At 52.6% G+C, this 20,432-nt stretch overlaps 6 protein-coding genes across 7 annotated transcripts; 3 read left to right on the forward strand and 3 right to left on the reverse strand.

Moving 5' to 3' along the window:
* Window positions 1-5,653: 5,653 nt before the first annotated feature.
* On the forward strand, window positions 5,654-6,749 carry PV07_06639 (uncharacterized protein; the record flags this gene model as incomplete). The annotated part of the gene is made up of 3 exons (XM_016393633.1): window positions 5,654-5,909; window positions 5,972-6,220; window positions 6,295-6,749. 3 exons carry the CDS (start codon window positions 5,654-5,656, stop codon window positions 6,747-6,749), a joined length of 960 nt encoding a protein of 319 aa, XP_016247052.1.
* A 283-nt stretch (window positions 6,750-7,032) lies between these two features.
* PV07_06640 (uncharacterized protein) lies at window positions 7,033-9,165 on the reverse strand (the record flags this gene model as incomplete). The annotated part of the gene is made up of 4 exons (XM_016393634.1): window positions 7,033-7,699; window positions 7,760-8,068; window positions 8,132-8,808; window positions 8,880-9,165. The coding sequence occupies 4 exons, from the start codon at window positions 9,163-9,165 to the stop codon at window positions 7,115-7,117; spliced, it is 1,857 nt and encodes a 618-aa protein (XP_016247053.1). The 3' UTR covers window positions 7,033-7,114.
* Window positions 9,166-9,574: 409 nt separating this feature from the next.
* PV07_06641 (uncharacterized protein) lies at window positions 9,575-11,573 on the reverse strand (the record flags this gene model as incomplete). Its single annotated transcript, XM_016393635.1, has 5 exons — window positions 9,575-10,191; window positions 10,238-10,521; window positions 10,590-10,856; window positions 10,915-11,406; window positions 11,455-11,573. 5 exons carry the CDS (start codon window positions 11,571-11,573, stop codon window positions 9,575-9,577), a joined length of 1,779 nt encoding a protein of 592 aa, XP_016247054.1.
* Window positions 11,574-11,759: 186 nt separating this feature from the next.
* On the reverse strand, window positions 11,760-13,643 carry PV07_06642 (uncharacterized protein). The gene has a single exon (XM_016393636.1). It carries the CDS (start codon window positions 13,511-13,513, stop codon window positions 12,119-12,121), a length of 1,395 nt encoding a protein of 464 aa, XP_016247055.1. The 5' UTR covers window positions 13,514-13,643; the 3' UTR covers window positions 11,760-12,118.
* A 793-nt stretch (window positions 13,644-14,436) lies between these two features.
* On the forward strand, window positions 14,437-15,699 carry PV07_06643. 2 transcript variants are annotated; one of them, XM_016393638.1, is made up of 3 exons: window positions 14,437-14,457; window positions 14,552-14,691; window positions 14,744-15,699. In XM_016393638.1, exons 2-3 carry the CDS (start codon window positions 14,570-14,572, stop codon window positions 15,657-15,659), a joined length of 1,038 nt encoding a protein of 345 aa, XP_016247057.1. In that variant the 5' UTR covers window positions 14,437-14,457; window positions 14,552-14,569; the 3' UTR covers window positions 15,660-15,699. The 2 variants fall into 2 exon arrangements, with proteins under 2 accessions (XP_016247057.1, XP_016247056.1); XM_016393637.1 differs by lacking the exon at window positions 14,437-14,457 and having other exon boundaries at window positions 14,514-14,691.
* Window positions 15,700-17,139: 1,440 nt separating this feature from the next.
* On the forward strand, window positions 17,140-20,275 carry PV07_06644 (uncharacterized protein). Its single transcript, XM_016393639.1, has one exon. The coding sequence runs from the start codon at window positions 17,878-17,880 to the stop codon at window positions 19,987-19,989; it is 2,112 nt and encodes a 703-aa protein (XP_016247058.1). The 5' UTR covers window positions 17,140-17,877; the 3' UTR covers window positions 19,990-20,275.
* The last annotated feature ends 157 nt before the right edge of the window (window positions 20,276-20,432 follow it).

Consider the following 20,432-nt stretch of genomic DNA (forward strand, 5'->3'; position numbering starts at 1 on the left):
TTGATCGCCCAGAGGCAGCTCCACCATCGGCATGTACTGCTGAGACCCATGCATGTCCGTCTCAAGCCAGCCGCCAGAAGGAACATTCTTACCAAATCGCTTCCTAGGCCAGGTCGCCTTGAACGCCAAGGCCGGGTCAAAGAAGCCGCAGTAGATGATTTCGTCGAGAGACAGGTCGTACAGTCTCGCGACGATCTCGGCGGTTAAAATGCCAGAGTCTCTGACCGCTTCGTAGATTTCGGGAGAGGAGAAGAGAATGTCGATGGTGACTTCGTAGGGGCCGGCGTTCTTGGATCGGACGACGGAAGCGACGTCGTTCAAGGTCTTTGGACTTTTGCTGATTGTGCCGGGGGACATCGAGGGCAGCTGATAGCCGGCCTTAGTCGGAACAGATTCAGCCTCTCTCAAGGCACCCTCAACAGGGCCTTCGTCACCTTTACCATAAATTCCCTCGGTCCAATGGAATAGAGGCTTGCCATCTCGAGTATCCGCGACACCAGCCTCGTGAGATTTCGCAAAGAACGCTCCCTCTTCCCCCTCTTCCAAGTCCATGAGGTGATACAGGGAAAACGACGCACAAGGACCGCACTCTAGCTCCATTTTCCCGCCGAGGCCGAAGCCGAAGTTGCCAGATGTTGCTTTCTGTCCCTCATACGGGGCGTGCATGCACGCAATGCGAGCGGTGTTGGCCAGACTGGTGGCAAGCGCCTGCGTGTCGGCCAGCGCCTCCACCACGACGAACACGCCCTTTTCACCATAGAAGGGACGATTACCGTCACCAGGCTGCCATTTGTCGTTCAGACCATAGACATGGAATTCCAGTTGCCATTCCTCGTCGAATTGCTGATGCTGGTACTTGACGTACTCTTTGATGCGAGACTTCAGCACGTCCATCTGGCTCAAGAGCTGGGGATCACAGAAGGAACCGATGGCCATTGCGCGGTAGCCGGAAAGCTTCCCGGCTTCCAGCTTGACGGTATATGGGCGACCCTCGGCGCGGGACGAATTGAAAACCGAGCCCCGGACCCGTACAGTTCGATCATCGTCGAGCTGCTCATACTCGGCATTCCTGAGGTCGAGGTACCCGCCGGGGCCGTGGAGGAAGTCAGGGTGAGATTTCTCGTACAGACAATGAGCCGCAACGGTGATCGGGAAACACTTCGCCTCAGGATTCAAAGGGACCACGTCGAAGGATGCATCGCTATAGATGTATGCCGCTGCCCCGGGACCCTTGGGTGTTCCACACTGTCCGCCACATTCCAGGATTTTGCCCATGTGACTGAAAGCGCCGAGGACTTCCTTTGGGATAGAGCTCATATTTCGAGAGTGCTTCTTCTTCAAGTAATGGTAAGACGTGAAGGCGATGAACGGCGCGGGATCATAGGCCCTGCCACCAATAATGACGTTGAAGTCCGGCGTTGCAAACATGGCATCAAGATATGGTTCGGGTCCCATCTGGCCCACGATCCTGGGCGAGGCTTCGATGTCCGCCAGAGTAAGTGGAGGCACAGCAGGGCCACACCCACCAATCTGGCCAGCCTCCAGTCTTTGAGCCACACGCTTGTGCGACACCCCGGAGTAGATGGCGAGAATCTTCAGCTTCCATGATCTATGAAGGTCAGAAACGAGGCCTCAAGAGTGGAGGAATGTACCTTGTGCTGACTTGTTCTCTGGCAGTTCTGACAATTCCTTGATAACGTCCAAGATCAAGTCAACATGCTCATCAGCGCCATCGCCGCCAATCGAGCCTACCAGTAACGGAACATTGTATTTGACGACTGCCTGAAGGAGTATACCTAGATCGCGTACATACGATGATCGAGGTGCATTCATGTGACCAAGGGCCAGCCTGGACGGTCCCGAGTCCGTGGATCCAGAGTCTAGGATAATTGCCGTTGGGGTAGGAACGTTCTTCAGCCGCTCAAGCTCATCAAGAACTTGGTGCTCGATAAAGCCATAACCCATTGCCCCAGTTGGAGCGACGACTTGGCAGAGGCGTCCCGGCTGGTCAGCGACGGGATCGCCCTTGAATTTTGGTTCCTCCATATATAAAGGCATCTTGACCTTAAAGACAGATAGATGACTAGACCTTGAAGAATGGAGGAAGGGAAACAGGGTCTGTTCACGTCGAAGAGAAACTTGTTGACGAGCGAATGTTCGATTGAAGGCTTTTTGAGACTGGCTTAGGACAGCAAATTGGGTCTGATACGACATGGGCCCGTGTTAAGGCTCTCCCTCGAACAAGGGGCCGTTACGATCTCAAGTGGTGAACTCACCGCTTCGTTTCCGCACGCGTGATGAATGAAACCCGGCAACTATCGGCGTCAGAAAGAAGACTCGCACACTTTTCGTCCATGCAGGATCAGATTTCACGGCGAGACAATTTGAGGAGAAGTGCATGCATATTGCCAGGACATATCGTATCGGACTCACTTCGCAGCTCAGAGCGAAATCGCTGTTGGCGTCCGGACCAATCAGATGTGGCTGCAAAACACGGCGACTCTCGCTGATCAGTGCGAACCGCTGTGGCGCAGCTCATCGTTGAATTTCTCAGGCCTCAGGAAGAGAAAGACAGGGGGAAAAACGCCGCTTCTGAAACGTTTCGGACTTAGAAATGATGTGTGTAACACGTCACCGTATTGTACAGAGGTTGTCCCAGTGTTCGTAAGTGGTAGGAGTATTCAGGTGGCTTTGGCGGCGCTTTGAGTCCATCAGGTAGTGTATGTGGTCATCTTCCAGATATCAAGCTCCCCCACTTCGTCCGAAATCCATTGCAGGCTCTCGAGCGCGTCCCCTATCCCCAGCTGTGGATCAAACAAAGTGCTGTAAGAGTCTGATGGAGTCCACCCAAGTCCGAAGGCCGCCGTAGGATCATGATGACTCAGGAGTGAGGATGGCGCAGCTCTTGCATCCTGTTTGTTCCAGTCGTCGACCGGCTGCCCAGCATGGACCGCAGGTGTCGCGGCGCTGGTCTCGGAGATCCGTGCTTGAACCGTCTTCACAAGATCGTATAATATGGAGGCGCCATGTCTGCTGCTGATCGAATCCTCCCGATTGTCACTCTCGATTTTCAGGCCTTTCGCCATTATTTCGACCACCTCCGCCGCCCGAGAGAAGTCTCGACAGCCAGGAAAGCTGGAAAAGAATCTTTGTCCAAAGACGACGTGAGAGATGGCCAGTTCCCTGTCCTCTTGTGCCGCGGTGGGGTTTGCACTGAGGAATTTGACCAAAAAGGCAATGGCAAACATGGTTGATCGAAAATAGTACTTGGGATAATGTATGACGGACGACACGTCATCCGGGGTCTCGGGCTCTGCAGGGTACTCCTTCTGTAGCTTCGACATGTTGTAAATGAGGGACACCGCAGAAGGAAGGCCACGATGCAACAAGGCCTTGTCCGAATGTAGGCCGTCTGCATCTTCGAAAGGTGGTTTCCGACGTTTTCTTTGGTGTGCATGAATATGACACAAAGAGAAAAGGTACAGTTTGGCCCCGAGAAGCTGAATCTCTAGCCTTGTGGTCCACGAGTCCTTATATGTTGTGGCAACGGTATCCAATTCGTTGTTGAAGAGGTTGAAAAGAGTCGATCCAGTGCCAAAATCGCCCACACCGGCAAGAGACGTAGAGTAGAGGACAACCTGACGCTGAATCTCCACCTGGGCTCTGAACGTCCGTGGGACTTCCGGATCCCTAGCCATTTGAACCACATATTGTAGCTGCATGGCTGACGAGATATGAGGAGTGACTCCAAGCCATGTGGCAAGGCTGCCTGATGTCAGCAAGCTTCGTTTAGCAACATCCCTCGTCGCATCAATTACCTTGTGCTGATACAAAACAATGCCAGCCAAGTCATCTGCCGTGCGTATCTGCTCATTTGATGTATATTAGACCGCCCACCGAAGCCAGCGTTGACTCGTTCATGGCTCGGCTGGTCCATCCCCATTTGCATAGCTGCGTTCAGAGCAACACCACAGAACTGCCAGCTGAGGTCCTGGCTTTGTCGTTCGCCAGAATTAGGCCAATAGCACAATATAATCAGCGCCTGGACGGTGCGAAAGTCGCAGATCGGGTTGGACAGAGCTGTAGACAGCAGCTCTTGAAACGAGGGTGCACTGTTGGTGAAAATGTCTGTGTATCTGGCGTTGCGGTAGCTTGAGGTGCGGACTATGCTCCAGAACAGTAGTGGGTTCGATTCGTGCAACTCAGACACCGAATTCAACCGATCCAACATCGGTAAATGCTCGTAATAGTAGTTTGCAAAGCTGGATCGATCACTCTTCAGCACAGAGAGTATGAATCTCCGCATTCGGAAACTTACAAGTTTAGCAATTCCGACGCAGCAGGATACGACAATTCCACATCGCCCAAGCACCATACCCTGCCGCTGTTGGCCTCTACGTCCGTGAGGAGAATCCAGTCTTTCCCGCAGAAAGAGGCCGTTGAACTAGCGCCGCAATCAGGGTCGGAATCCGCTGCTCTTGAATTCACAGATCGTGAGTCTGGGCACGAGGCTTCGACATTGTTCTGCAGATCGTTCATTTGCTTGAACATCTCGTCCAGACGACTGGGAACAGTCAGTGATCAAGATCGCCTCGGTATGTTTTTCTCCTCACCTTCTCACGCTGACGCGCTTGAACGTGGAGTCGATCTTGCAGTCGACTCCGTGAAGTTCGCATCGCGAACACGCAGAGGGAAACTTGGCGAGGGCATCGCATCGAAGCTTCCGCAACAAAAGAGGATGAGTATCCATAATCTCGTTCAGTTGGAGTCGCTTACTTTGACTTGCCGACACATTGTGCAGGACCTGACCCGTCCGCGAAGCTTCGCGATGCTTTCATTCGCGGTCGACATGGCTGTTGGCGATATGATCCACGGAGCCGAAAAGCGCGGGCGAGGTTACTCTGTATGGGCACGCCGGAGGTGGGTGCTAGAAGTGTTTCAGTGCATGTATAGCAGCCTGGTTTGTATGTCTTCTAGTTGTTAAGAAGGCTTCTTTTATTCAGCATGGTCAGGCAACAATAGCCTGCTCCCGCGCCAAGGCGCCCGGCGCTTTGGGCTAGATATCCCCAGTCCGGGGTAGGCTGTAAGCAGGTTTCACTCGGCTATCCTCCAAGCTGCCATGGTTGCGTAGGCTTGAGGCGCATTGGTGGCAATGACGAATGTGCGACGAAGAGAGGACACTAGCCGCAAGTTCTCGGTAGACTAATTACATACTGTATGTAATACAGAGACTTGCAAACACATTCGGAAAGATTCACTGCTTCGGAGTGGGGCGGCAGCACATCGATCATTCGCCAAATCAATCAAGCTTGGCCGAAGTATATATACACCAATCCTATAGAGGATCCAAATAATACTCCGTCCTTACTCGTTATTGAGAATGGCATTCCAGCGAGCCGGGGCAGGCCGACCTCCCCCGTCTATCTTACAGAGTGCAGCACTCATACACACTTGATCTCTCCCTACCGTCGGGCCCGTCAAGGTAGAGGGGAAGGACTGAAAAGCACAGCCCCAATGGGTGAGCAAGCTGGCGATTCCGTTCGCGAGGGTGGATAAGGGGGAACGGAATTCCGGTCCCACTAAATATTTCCTTTCTGGGTTGCCCTCTCGCACGTCTCGTTCAACATTTGAAGGGACCTCCTCCCACCCAACGATGGCCGCAAACCAAAGAGTCTGCTCTGCATATCTCCCAAGCCGACCAAAAGCTGCTGCTGCTCCTGCTGCTGCTGCCGCCACCACCACGATGTCGTCGGGTTCTACTCCATACTACAAATACTATCACTACGACCCCTCTTTGGCCGGCACCTGTGTTTTTGCGGTGCTGTTTGGGCTATCGACCGTTTGGCATTTGATCTTGGTCGCCCGACGCCGCACATGGTACTTCGTTCCTCTGATCACCGGCGGAATTTGTGTGTCCATCTCCTTCCCTCTCATCTCCCGAATTGACTGCTAACTACTGTATTCCTCGCAGTTGAAATAGTCGGATATGCGGCCCGTGGAGTATCGCATCAACAAGCGCCCAACTTGACCTTGGCTCCTTATGTCATTCAAACCCTGCTTCTGCTCGTCGCCCCAGCGCTCTTTGCCGCGAGCATTTACATGGTCCTGGTTCGAATCGTTGTCAGTGCCGATGGCGAATCTTGCTGTCTGATCAAAGCCCGATGGCTGACCACGGTCTTCGTCACGAGCGACGTGGTCACCTTCTTCGTTCAGCTCGGTGGTACGTCTTAAGGAGATCCCCGAGAATCTGCTTCGGTTCGACCCTCCCATGGCCACTCCTCTGACCGTGTACAGGTGCTGGACTGTTGGCGAGCAGCAACCCGTCGCAGTCAAGGCTAGGCTCCCGCATCGTTCTGGCGGGGTTGTTGCTGCAGATCATCATTTTCGGCTTCTTCGTTGCCGTCGCCATGGTCTTTCATCTTCGATTGCGCAAGCGGCTCAGCGGCAAATCCCACGGCCTTTCAATGCCGTGGCAGCAATTTCTCTACGTTCTGTACATTACGAGCGCGGCCATCATGGTTCGATCAATCGTGCGCGTCGTCGAGTTCGTCGAGGGTTTCGAAGGGACAATCATTCGGCACCAGATTTATCTCTATGTGTTTGACGGAGTCCCCATGGCGGCCGTGATGTTTGTTTTCAATTTCTGGTATCCTTCGTATTTCTCGATACGGGCAAGAAATGCTCTGGCGGATGGCGTTTGCGAGGACTCGACATTTGAGCAATCGGCCATGGAATTGCAGAGCGAATGAAGTCGGATTGCAGAGCGAATGAAGTCGGATTGCAGCGTGGAACGCCGAAACGGGATACATGGGAAGATCTAGAGTGAGCCTGTATTGTAAATGAGCCGGAAAGCCATTCATCTGTAGTACGTACGCACCGAACCTTTCTGCAAACAATTAGAGTTGCTGGACGAGATCGCAGGACAAGGGGAAACAAAGGCTGCGAATTGTGGTGTTCCTATCTTGTTAATTCTAATTGATGACTTGTGCCCGGATGCTACAGGTACTATACAAATTCTATGGAAATCCCATTTTCTGGACCGTTTCTCGGTCGCCCACATTTCCTCTCTCACGCGAGTTACCCACCACATCGACTTCAAAGGTTAAGGCCATGGCTAATTGCCACCAGTGACGGTCGATTTCGACTTCTTGCGTTCCCGTCGTGCTGCCCAGCCATTTAGCGAGAGCAAGCTGATCTCAAACGCCATGATGAAGGCCGTAAGCCCCATCGCGATAGTGAAGACGAACATTGCCATCAAACCTTCGGCCTCCATCCAATGGACGATGTCTTTGGTACTTGCCATGAAAACAACTCCGCCAGAGATCAAGCAGAACGAGGAGACAAGCTCCGAGGGAGGCCGAGATGGGTAGATTGAGGTCGGTGGAGAGATGTACATGGCCATGTAGGTGACCATTCGCGCCACAGAAAACCCCGAGAGCAACGTGCCCCATTGTTTATGAACCGTGGTCGACGTCATCGAGTTCTGGTGGTGAGCAGACATCATAATGCCTAAAAGGAGGATAATCAGCGCCGGGATGGGGTTCGTGGAGATATTGTAGGACTTTGGGATTGTTTGAGCTTCTTCGGAGCTTCGTGCTCGATCGATCCCATCACGATCGCGGGCTGGTGGCGGCATTGATGTTCGCGCGGGCGTATTGAGCCATTTGCGGAGTGTTTTCGACTCGACAAGCATACCGCACTATGATGATGAGGATGATCAGCCTCTGGAATATCTCTGCGAGGACGCAGCATGCCTTACCAAGCCACCGCCGAAAAACATGATCGAGATGGAGACGTGTTCCAAATCTTGGGCACTCCAGGCTTGACCCCATGCGGCGAGATGTTCAAGGAAGACGTTCGTACTTCCGTACACGAAGATCACAAAGGATTCAACGAATTCAGCCGAAGGGATCGAACGGCCGGCGACTTGGGCGCCCAGGGTAACATTCCATGCCCAGCCGAAATCCGCAAAGCAGCCCGTCCACCGTCCCAGCGTCAACAATCCGTACCAGAAGAAAATGCCCCCTTTGATGAAATGAGCTAGGCCATTGAAGAGGTTCTTGCCACGCTGTGTGCTCGCTATTTGTAAGCCGTATGTCGACACGGTATTGAATGGACGGCTGCTACTTACAAAGATGCCGGTGTAAGTGACCCCCCCAGTGACTAAGGCCACGAAACCAAGGATGAGAATGGTTCGGTCGATTATTCGATACAAGACGTGAAATACCCTTGACAATGTGCTCGATATCAACCTTCGAGGGAGTCGAGTGGGGAGGCAATTGTCGACGGCGTTGAGACAGTGGTGCAGAAAGACTTCCAGCGAGTGGACAGGGGTTTCCGGGTCGTCGTCAAAGTCTTTGAAATTTTCGTCGAGTTGATATGAATCCGCAAGAGCCGGCAAAGGATCAGAGTCATCGTGAATCGATGAACATACGCTTTCGGTATCCTGGAGTCTGTAACTCAGATCACGGCTGCGTTCAGTGTACAAAGTCATGCCTTGCTGAGGCATGTTGACCCTCGATGCAGGTAGGAATGCAGCTCTTTCGGCACCTGCTTCCACTGAAGCGCCAATGCTCTTCTTCCTATTTCTCTTCTCTACAGACACAACAAGCACACTCATTGTAGTCTGGGCGATCATGGCCCACGTTGCAATCCAACCAATGGTGTGGTGTGCGTTGTGCTCATATAAATCTGGAGTTTTCATGTTGTACATGGTCCCAAAGACCATACCCAGACCGTTCAAGACCAAGAAGATCACCTGGACTAGTAGCGCTAGTCCACGAGATCTGGCAACGCTGAAAATAACCCCTTTGAATCAGTCAGTACAATGGTTGACTGACATTCTTCCAGACGGTATTAGAAAGGAAGCCGTAGCATACCAACGGGAAGAATGAAAAACCAAGCAATCACCATGAAAACGATGTGTGCTATTATCATGCTTGAGTACTCAGAATGTCCCGCATAGCTGGGCATGCTGTACGGGTTGGTATCGTTGTGGAGGTAAGACGGAGCAGACAACGCCGCTGTCGTAGGTATATCCAAGCTGGTGGTCATACCCGTTGTTTCGTCGGGAAACTCGTCGTCCCCATGCGCATGTGCTGCGGCAAAGGAGGCATATTGAAGTTGGAACAGTATGGCTGTCACGACGATGTGGTAATGAATCATGTTGTAAACAAATAATATCCTTGATTCCACGAAAGAAACCGTCTGGAGGTTCCAACATCTGCGGGAGGTACTCGCCCATATACTCCTGCGGGTTGTGCAGCCTTGGGCGGAACAGGAATTCCGGACTTCCCGCCCCTCCCCTCCTATGCGAAGAACGATGAGGCCGGTCGATGGTCGACCGCAATCGCGTCACGTATCTTTGTCCCTGATCATTCGAGGCTGCTAAGTCCTTAGTGCCGTAGTTGACACATGAATATCAGGGTCCAAGGCTATGAGAGTTGAGCTGGCAGGCTGGTTGGGAGACGATACTGAGTTAGGTAGCCGGCCCTGACTACCCATCGTGTCATCCATTAACAGCCACGGCGAAAACCAATAACCTCCAATTCAGGCCCAGGAGTGAACTCAAGATTTACGCAGGTTGCTGCCAAAAATCCTCATCGAAGAATTCAAATAGGTCCATCATAGGCGACATGGGGAAATTGTCGTCTGTGAGCACAACACCGGTCTCTGCAGACGTCAAGCACGAATTTGGGTCGGTTGAATTCGTTTGAGCTGGCCATCTGGCTTCGTGAGCAGCTTTGACCATCTGCAATTTGCTGGGTAACATCAAGAAGAATTGCGGTACATCCCTCGTTGCCAAATCCTGGCCGACTTGCTCTGAGGGAGTGCCAGTCAAGGCTTTTGCTTTGTCGAGTCTGCGCACCAATACGTCCATACATTCGGAGACGTCGAGAACACTTCGTACATATTCAGGATCCCATCCTGCTGCCCGAAGCAGCGATAGCTTGGACAGAACGACTATTGCATGGCCTAGAATAGTCCATATAGTGTGGGGAAGGTCGAATAGTTCCGAGAGTGGGAAAGAGGAGATTGTATCAAAACATAGCTTTGTGGAGTTCAAGCAGGCGCAAAGCATGCCGAGACGTGCAAAAGGATACGTGCCGTATCGCAGGGGTTCCATATTGTCGTTGAGCGCTGCCTCATATAGGAAGATCTCCATAAGATAGTAGTGCATGAGGAGGACTACTAATGGACGTAAGCCGCGATATTTCGACTCGGTGGTTCTACTCACTGTTTTGATGAGACAGCTGCGGAAAGGAGTTTCGTAGCTGCAATAACTCTGACTCTAATGACTTGACACAAGCGCCAATGGGAGCTGAAGTGGAGACAGGGTTTACATGCCAGTCTTCCTGAGTTCGAATGCACGAGATCCTGCCAGCCATGCCATGGAGACGGGCTAGGTGGACAACATAGACATCTGTTGGGTATTCAGCCGCTTCAGATATGGCACGACAACATTCGTCCGCGTATCTTGAGTATCTTATTGGCTCGACGTCTCGTTTACACATGGAGATTCTGAATATCATCTCGTTAGCAATAGGAAAGTACAGGGTTGCACAGAATTTTGCGGAACCAGCACTAACATGGACGTTAGAAAGAAACAGCCGAGGAAGGTTCTGCGCTCTTCTAGAGTTCTTGCAGTAGACGACCTTAAGGGAGTAACCCTATTCATCATCGCTGTTGCCAAAGGAACGCTACCAGTCTCGCCGAAGTATCCTGAACGAGCGAACAAGCCGGGCCTGAGATTTTTCGAGTAGACTTCCTTGTTAAGGCCCAGTTCTATCATCATGGCCATGATCAGATGGATTAGATTGCATAATTGAGACCCGAGTTGGAGATGGAGGTGATACCTTGTTAGAGATTTGGTCAGCTTTCTGATTTATCAGACATATACCGAGACCCCTTTACCAATTAACATAGACGAGAAGGCTCTGGAGCAAATCGAGGCTTTGTTCTCCTTTAATAAGGATGTTGTGGCTGATGATCTCTCTTAGTCCCTTTGCGAGGGCTATTTGTCGTGCTTGATCATGTCGACAGCCAACCATCAAGATGGCAAGGACCAGGAAAGGCTTCTTCTGTTTGAGAACTAGGTATGACATACTTGGTGGGATGACAACAAACGGGAACAGAGGCTGAATTTGGGTCCGGAAAGTCTCGAGTATCATCTCTGCTTCGAGTTCGTTCTGGACGAATGGGTCGATCCAGGCAGCAGGGGACATATCAGCTGGACTAGGCGCCAGAAAACCACTCACTCCGATCGAAGAGTTTTGAGACGCTGCGAGGATGGCAGTTACACCATCGAGTTTCCTCTCTAGTCTGGCAACCTCGGATGTCTTGACCTTTTTGCTTCGGTGAGCACCAGGTACCTGTGCGCTGCAAGTCTTTTGCAGACGTCGACACCTGGCCCGAGTTAGATTGATGGCTGAGAGACATCGGGAAGCTCAATACCGCTTGCACGTCTCGTCTCCTGTCTCGCTCTCGCATCTCGCTTTTACTTGGGCACATGGTAGGCAAGCCTTGGGAATGCGACCGCTGTCCGATCCGCTTGATGGAGTCAGTCGACGCATATCTAACCTTGCCTAAGTTGGTACCGCGTCGGAGGGCGATCTCCGGGTTCTATAGAGGCCGGAGAGATATAGATTAGGTAGAAATAATTCTAGGCTGACGTTGCTAGTATACTTGGCGGGCCTAAGCTTAATTAGTTTAGGGGATGATATATATATAGATACCTTTCGGGACACCACCTCTATGAACAATGTGCAAGGTGCTAAGGAGAACTGGCTCTTAGTGAGGATATGGCAGAGTCCCAAAGGGTTGATACAAATTATGTATACATTGTGTATGTATAACAATATTATATTAACATAGGCTCCCAGGACTTCGTATTTTCCCCTCCCTACCAGGTACCGACCGAACTCAAGCACTTGCTCACGTTCCCTTTTCTATCTGCGTCGAAGGCGCCCCGTCGCTACACTTGCAGACAAAAGGAGGCGCGCCGACAATAAATCATCTTCCCAAAAGATTGGATCCAGGTTGAAACTACATTGAACATTCGCCCTTCCTGACGGGAGCCCCCTTGCTTAGACTTCACCGGCCAAGAACGCGTGTGCGATTACAGCACCAGCTTCCCTGGCTCGACTTGCAACACCGTCTTGATCCTTTCCAGAAACGTGCGTGCCCTCCTCTCTTCGCCCACGGGGACTGTCAAACTGAACACGTTCAATGCGCCTTCTGCCGTGCTGAGTGTCCGGCCTGGTATCGGCGCTGAAGACGTGGAGAAGGGGGCCGCTCTCTTGGGGGTGACTTTGCCGGACAAGATGTCGATGATGTCAATCTTCTTTGCCGTCGAGGTGGAAACGCGAGGCGAGCGTGCAAGTGACGTCGTCTGGGGTGCGCTAGGCGGAACAATAGGAAATGCGTCGATCTGGGGGAGATACAAGCCTCTAGACGTTGTGGGTATCGTGTCCAACCCGAGAACCGCATTGAAGAGGTCGTCGGCCGATGGCTTCGCATTTTTGGGTTGAGGCAGATCATCATTGGCGAGGTCAACGGCACGGGCCAGGAAAGTGGATAGAGGCACGGTCACACCCAAGGTGTCCTTTATGCGTTTTTGCACTTTCAGCACTTCGGCGAGGGAGATGGTAACGCTGACGCTAGTGACTTGTGGGATGATTGCTTCAGGCACTGCTGCGGCAGCTCCGGCAGGTTTTGCGGCCGTCTTAGGGGCGGTAGGTAGTAGCTTGATGTTGCTGAGATCGAGGTGCGCCATATGTTCGATTCGGTTGGATTGCTTGGCCGAGTAATCCGAGTCAATTGTTCCCAAATATGCGAGGACGTCCCCTTTCAGCAGTCTTCCATTAGGCCCCGTGGCCGGGATTTTGGCGACGTCGTCGTCGGAGATATGGTTTTCGTGGATGAGGGCTATCACTGAAGGATAGAGCGGGTATTTGGGGTTCTGGCCTGGCCCAGTTGGACTTGTTTTCGGTTTGTCCTGGGCCGGTCTCTGGTTTTGCGGTGTGCCCGGTATCTCCTTTTCAACTCCGGACGTCTCGTACTTCGAGTCTGCTCCGCCTTTCACATTATCTGCTTCCGACTGCACGGGCTTTGAGTCGTCGGGAGGAATCTCTAGACTCGAGACGTCATCCCCCGGATCACCGAGGACAGCTATCCTCGTGCCAACTTTGACTGATTTGGAGCCGTCACCCTGCAGGATCTTGGCCACGACACCATCGTCCTGGGCTTCCACGTCCATGGAAGCCTTGTCGGTCTCGATTTCCAGGAGGAGGTCCCCTGCAGCGAAGGAGTCGCCCTCTTTGACTTTCCAACTTGAGATGTTGCCTTCGGTCATTGTCGGGGACATGGCGGGCATCATGAAGTTATGGGCTGCGAGGGAGGAAGGAGTGGAGGAGAATGCTCTCCGAGCGTGGTGTTGGGAGTGTGAGAAGGAGGAGCATTGGGACGAGGTGACCTGGCGGGCAAGGAGCCGGACTGACTGTCGGCCAGCCATAGCGGAGGGGATATTGCGTCTCTTTCAAAATGTAGAAGAAGAGAGGGACGAGTTCAAGGACTGCTATGTAGAATTTCCAGTGAGAAGCGCGAGGTAGCGCCAGCGGGAGAATTGTCAGGGCTGACCAGATTGATCGAAATGTTGAGGAGCGAGCTTCGCCGGAGCTTGTGACGGAGTGTCAATTTGGGGAAACACTCCTTGCCGCTTTTAGCCCCCAACTGCGCACCTCGTCGGCGCTCAACCTCCTCTCGATGACGGACTCGATACTATCACCTACTGGCAATTTGAAGTCCGCAACATTACGAAGCCGGCCGAAGCGCAAAGAGGCTTTGGGAGGACTCAACCCTGAATAGCAGTATGGAGACTTTCTGTCCTATCCACCCCGACCATTTTAGCGACCGCATCCTAGGTATACTACCTAATCTTGCTCCTATACGAGTCCTCTCATCCGCCTGGTTTTCGATGGCAGAGCAGACCCGAAAAACATATCCATTGACCAGCCAGATGGTACTCTCCAAAAAGACCGAATTGGCAAACATATGCATGCTTCCAACAAGCTGACTGTTCTTGTTCAAGGTCCAAGGAGAAGCTTTGGCACTATGCCCCTCCTTCGTATTCACGGAATACGAAGCTTGCCGCACCTCCTCCTGGAGTTCCCCTCGCGCTATGATGGCACCAGGTGGTTGATGCTGCTTAAGTCATTCACAGATAGCCGAATCTAGAAGGAGCATTTTACGAGATGCTGCGGCACCCGACGTATCAGAAGGTCTATCTCGACCTGTGACAAACGAGCTGCGATGTTAGTCCACCAAACATCATCTCAGACTCGAGGAAATGCACCTTCCCCTTTGCTCCATGCTACAATGAACAAGCATTCCACGTACACAAGTTTCTGCCTGCTGAAAGAATAGTCTACCTGTCGACCCAGCATCCCGTCTATAAAGGTAAGCCTTTGAGCTGGAAATTGATGTCATTATTCCTTCAACGTCGCCTTTACCACCGAGCCTGCATACCATCTCATTCTTACCTTGCCATCAGATTAAACATACGTCAATTATGAAGGGTGTAGTCTTTGCAAGCGCCGGCGCTGAGCCCAAGGTCGTTGACGACCTTCAGAAGCCGTCTCCCGGGCCAGATCAACTGCTTGTGAAGTCCATTTGGGTCGCCATCAACCCTGTGTAAGTAGCCCTCGTCCAGATTTTTTTTGGTCGGCTGACCAGTTGATGATAGTGATACCTTCATGGGCGCTTATGGTCTTCTTGTGGTCGACTGGCCTCTTGTGCTTGGTGTCGACGCGGCCGGAATCGTGGAGGAAGTGGGTAGTGAGGCAGCATCCAAATATGGTTTCAAAGCAGGGGATCCTGTGTTCGGCTGCACCAGACTTGGCATGTCGGGATATGCTGCTGGTCAAGAGTACTTCTTGATGGATGCGCCTGTCACCATACCCAAGCCAAAGAATATCTCCCTGCTTGAGGCTGTGACGTTGGGAGTGGGAAGTGAAACGGCTTGTCTGGCATTGTTCGACAGTCTCGATGTCCCTCTCCCTGACCCCAAAAACCTTCCTGGGCCTCAGGATGAATGGATTATCATCTTGGGAGGCGCCAGCAGTGTCGGCAAATGTGCAATCCAACTGGCCAAGGCAAGTGGGTACAAAGTCGCTGCCTCTTGCTCAACCAAGTCGGCAGCTGAGGTGAAGGGCATGGGCGCTGTGACCTTCGACTACAAGGAGCCCATTGAGGACCAAGTCAAGGAGGTTGTGGGCATCACTTCGGGCGAGATTTCTCGGATCTTTGACGCCGTTGCGGCAGAAGACCCGGTCACAGCCAAAGAATTGTTCAAGGCATCCAAGAGCGACAAGAGGCTCTTTGCGACCACAAATGATTGGAGTGGTATTGGTGACTTTGAAGGAGCGAAAACCCATGCCATCAAACTTGGCGGCGTTGGTCGACCCGAGGCGGCAGAGCTGAACCAGAAGATTGAGGCGTACGTTCCCGTCGTCGCTGCATTGATCGAGGCGGGCAAGCTGGTCCCGGCTGAATATGAAGTGATCGGCACTGGTTTCGAGGCTGCTATCAAAGCATACGAACACCAGCGCTCTGGAGCTGGGGGATCGCGAAAAGTCGTGTTCAAAGTTCAGGACGAGTAACAATTAGCCGCTGCTCCGCAGGTACAGACCGACAATCATGAAACTGTTACGTGTTGATCGGATAGACCCGGGTGTTGCTGGAAAGAAGGCACTCGTGGTGCCATGCAATATCCCACATCACTGTGAAGGTGCCAAAGACCCGTTAGTCTTGTTGTGCTGTGACTTGTAGGGAGACGGTCACGGCTGTCTTAGCCGAAACACTCCAACCGCTGCCTCAGTGAGGCTGTTAGCCCTGGTTGGGCACCAATACTGACAATGTCGCCACCCAAGGACATCTGAGGGAAAGTACTATGCTGCGATCCTATCGTGCTCTTGTGACGGCGCAGATTCCTTCTCTCAGCATGTTAGAACACTCTTGTCTCTCATGTGGATATGAAGAGAGGGGATCCAGCACACAAAGCTTCGCACTAGCAGCGAAGGAGTAACAGAATCCCCCTTTCTTGCCCAATAAACGGCGCAAGAAACAACATTGCCAAAAGCAATGCGTTGGACGTTACTCTGCGCCTCCGCGGCTGCTTTCGGAATTTCTTTTCCCATAAAGTCTCAAGAACTGGTTAGCTGCTTTTGCCATGCTGCGTTGGTTATGGTAAGTCGAGTTGGTGTTGCTCAATTGACGACACCGCATCACAGAGCGGGTCCGCATAGGGAGTCCTCTTAGGGACACGGGAACTCTCAGAATAGGTATGCATTGTGACAAACCGGGGGCCCGTGTGATGCAGTTGCACGACCCGTGTCGGATGCAGCGAGCATCTCGGACACTTGTGTTTAGAACGAAACTCGGGGGGTTGTTGGACCCAGTGCCACCTGAAAACCGGCAGTATGCATTGGCCGTTGTGCAGTGATCTTGGTTTTGGCGCATGCGTCAAGGTAGCATTATCCTCCACGACTCAAGGGCGATATCCTGATGGCAGACGTGACGGACGAGGTGGGATGGGAAGATCCTTACTTGTACTGTGTAAGTCAAGCTCGCCTCACCTTTGGGAAAGGGGACGTTGGTGCCACTTATATAGGAACGATTTACTGAGTGATGGAGAAGCCCAAGCGGCGAGTCGGCATAGGTAGCGAGCCTGATCGTCGACAGCGGGCGCCACCAGCGCCATTGCCTGAGCCTTGAACGACCGATGCGGAGCAAGGAGAATTGCTGTAAGGCTGCTCATTGGCAAGCTGGTGCTCATTAGGGTCCATCGCCTGCTGCACCAACACACAAATGCACCAATTGTGAGAGCAAACTTTGGGGACTGCAGGAGAATGAGGGTTCCACTTTGTCCAGCTCAAGGCTGCGTCTTCTGGTCAATGCCAAATGGGTTTCTGGTTTTTTTTTTCTTTTCTGTAGCCTGGCGCCTCACATCCGGCCCAGAGGTTCCAGCTCGATTTACGTCGGTCAACGACAAATTGCAGTTCCAATGAGAACAGGCCCGTGAGCGGACAATGACACACCCTTGGCGCACGGTTCGTAATCTCCGGGAAAGGACACTCAGCACGGATGAGGCAAGGCCGTCGAACCCATCGCCGTCCCGGGCTCAGGGGGGATGGGATCCGAATTCCTAGATCTGCCCCCAGTCAAGAGTCAACACCTTGTCCCCGAAACAAACATGAGGCTTACCTAGTGCCAACTCTGCCGCTGTCTCAATCACACGACCCAGGCATCCGGGTGTGTTCAGGTGTGGTTTGCTGTGCTCGTAAAGAGACCCTGCTTTGTCGGTGGCTGGCAAGCTGGGGGTGGAGAGAGAGGGAGAGGGTGCGAAATAATACAGAAGAGAGAGAAGACAGCGGCAGCAAACGCCTTCCTGTGTGCATCTCCCACGCTTACTACCTTGTACCTTTCCATCCACCTCCCACACCTTTTTTTCTTCTGTCTACTTCTCTCTGATGGTGCAGACAGCGCGTGTTCGTTCGTGATTTCTCTCCCACGCTTCTCGAAATCAAGGCAAGGGATTTGTCCATCTGCTCGGGCACCCACGCCTGCAACCCCCAACACTCCCAACACTATTCGTCTACCCGCGGATTGTCATACCGCGAGGCCGTTTCCCAGACTCGCACCTTGAGGCTCCAGATCCGGCTTTCCTGGGCTCTGTCCCACTTGATCAGATCCGTCGCCCCCTTTTCCTGTTACTCGAGCGTTGCCCGCCCTTGTTAGACTCCAGCTTGCGCCATCAAACTTGTCGACACAATGCGCCAATGGCAATGAAGAGTCGAGACTCCGGGGCACGAGCTTTGCATGAAGAAGGATCTAGAGGAATGCGACGAAGACGGCGACGGCAACAAGATGGCCGGAGACAAACAAGATGCTAGGGGTGCCTCGGAACAAGTCCGAAACGTCCAGAAATATCAAGCTGCAGCCGCCAAAGACGACGTGACCGCTCCGTCCTCGTTGTCGTCCACAACACCCACCGCCGAATCCAAGATGCCTGGGCGTGCCGAGTGCGGTTCGCCTAAATGGGACATCAAAGCCGAAGAACGTCATGACGAGCCTCGCTCCGCAGACTCAGCCTTGGACGAGCCCTCTGAGACTCGGAAGGACTCTGCTCAAGAGGCCGAACCTTTACCTTACCAAGAGTCACAATCTGCAACCTGCGAACATTGGTGCCCGGGAGACCCTGAAGGCGAAGACTCGATCGTCGTTCCTCCTTGCATAAGCGAAACTGAAGTTGACGCACTCGTCGGTGCCATTCCTTGTCCGCCCGTGACCAAGGAAACCTTGGAAGAGCTCGAGCTGGTTTACATACAGTCGAACATCAATCTGCGCATCGATATCAACTTTGACCATGACCTCCACTTCACCCCTATTTCCGGGGAAAAGGGAGAGCTAAAGAAGAGGCAAGCGAGAAGATATTGGGATAGTCTGAAGACTGAGCTGAAGATAGTCTACCACCACGAGCCCCTGGGCTCGTGCGGCGAGTGTGATAGGAGGCGCTCTTTGAGCTCCGCTAAGCCAGTATCATTCAAGCGAAGGTTGCCTGCCTTGTTTCGGAAGTTGAAAGAGTTACTCGTCATCCTGATCCCGGATAGGGACCAGTACCAGATCAGCCAGTATCTTGACGTGCCTCTGCTTCTGCAAGAGGTGTCTCATGGCCTCTTGGACATTGTCCGGTTGGCCCGATGGCTCGATAGCCTGCTTACAAGTCACTGCGCACCAATGCGGGACGTCTATGCACATGAGATGGCGGAACAAATAGAGCAGGGTGCAGAGACTGGAGACCTACACACTCTTGTTCTTGGGATCGAAAAGCTGTTTCAGTTTTTGGAGGCCATGAAGCTCGACGTCGCTAATCATCAGATCAGGAGCTTCCGTTACCTCTTGATCGATGATACCGTCACATTCCAGCAAGACTATTTCAGGTCGCGTATTAGACACGGTGAGCTCAAGATCGAAGAGTCACGAGCATGGTACTGTGATGCTGTTGAGAAGCACCGACAATGTCCAGTTGATAGCAACAGCACACGAACCCTTCCGACGGCCGCGTTAGTTCATGGGATCCTCGAGCTCTGCCTTTGCCATGACTTGGAGGTTCCGGCCACGCTTGCCTACGATCACAAGCGGCTGAAAGAGATCCGGATGGACTTTCAGGACATGATTCATCTCGACATCTGTCTGTCAGTCTTTGATCAGTTGCTTCGGGAGCTGTTGGGTCACGATCCCACCACCTCCTGGCAAGGTGTCTTGGAGGCTCGCGTATTGGAGATGCATATGCTCTTGCGGAACAGAATCATGGATCTCACCGACGGCGATCTCGAGGGAACTCCTATGCAGGAAATCTGGTTGCGACATGCCGGTGCCGTTGCTCTGGAGCTGACACGGGCTGCTTTCCTCATCTGGCCCGGTTCCACGTTTCCCATCCCCGACTCCATGGTCAGCAAGACGACTATCAGATTGATCGCGCAGTTTGAGGAAGAGGATCAACTCCAGCATCGTGCCAGGACGCTTCTACGGGCGCTCGAAGGGGCGACCAACGAGCACACAAGCCAATTTCAAAGCGGAACCATCTTGGCCATCTCGCAAGCGCAGAAGCAGTGGCAACAGGTTCGAGCATCGAGGCAACAATGGCGCTCCCTCCCGGAAATGGAAGACATTGCGCGAAGAGTGGCACATATCGCGGTGGTGCATTGGCGAGTTTGGGCGGACCTTGTTTATTTGGCGTCTTCAGACGGACACGAGGGTTGCATTGGTGAGACTGACAGCGTTTCTGGGCATGGGGATCAGCATATCTCGGACAGTCGGACGGACCATGTACAACAACATTCTGATCCAGAAGATCAGGAGGACGAGGAGGCGCAAGAAGATGGTGGAGGAGAGGAAGAAGAAGACGATACCCATTTGGATTCGACGTGAGCGCATTCCCGGCGTTGGTGGGTTCTCAGGATATTTTTCTGGTCAAGGCCTAGAGAGGGCTGCACGAACTTGCGCCTACGAAAGACATGACTTTCTCCTTGCATGAGGGGGGGAGTCGGGACGGAAAAGTTGGGTTTTTGGATGGGATATACAACTATAATGTGTTTAGTTTCTCGGGGCATTCATTCTTTTTTTTTCCTGTTTGTCTGGCGCTTTGAAATGTTATATGCGGATAAGTCCAATGAGCTAGCTAACTGGCTGCCTATGTCGAAGACGGGCGTGTTCTTTGTGCTGGTCGGTATATCAATCAATTTATACCTCACAATACTAGGTACATGCATGTGGTGGCTTGTCACTGTCTCCTGTGAGAAGCTCTTTTCTTGGAGAAGATTCACCGGGGAAAAAAGCACGCAGCTTCGGCGAAAAGGCCGCCGAACGGTGAC

This window comes from Cladophialophora immunda (assembly GCF_000835495.1).
Source record: "Cladophialophora immunda strain CBS 83496 unplaced genomic scaffold supercont1.4, whole genome shotgun sequence".
Taxonomy (NCBI): domain Eukaryota; kingdom Fungi; phylum Ascomycota; class Eurotiomycetes; order Chaetothyriales; family Herpotrichiellaceae; genus Cladophialophora; species Cladophialophora immunda.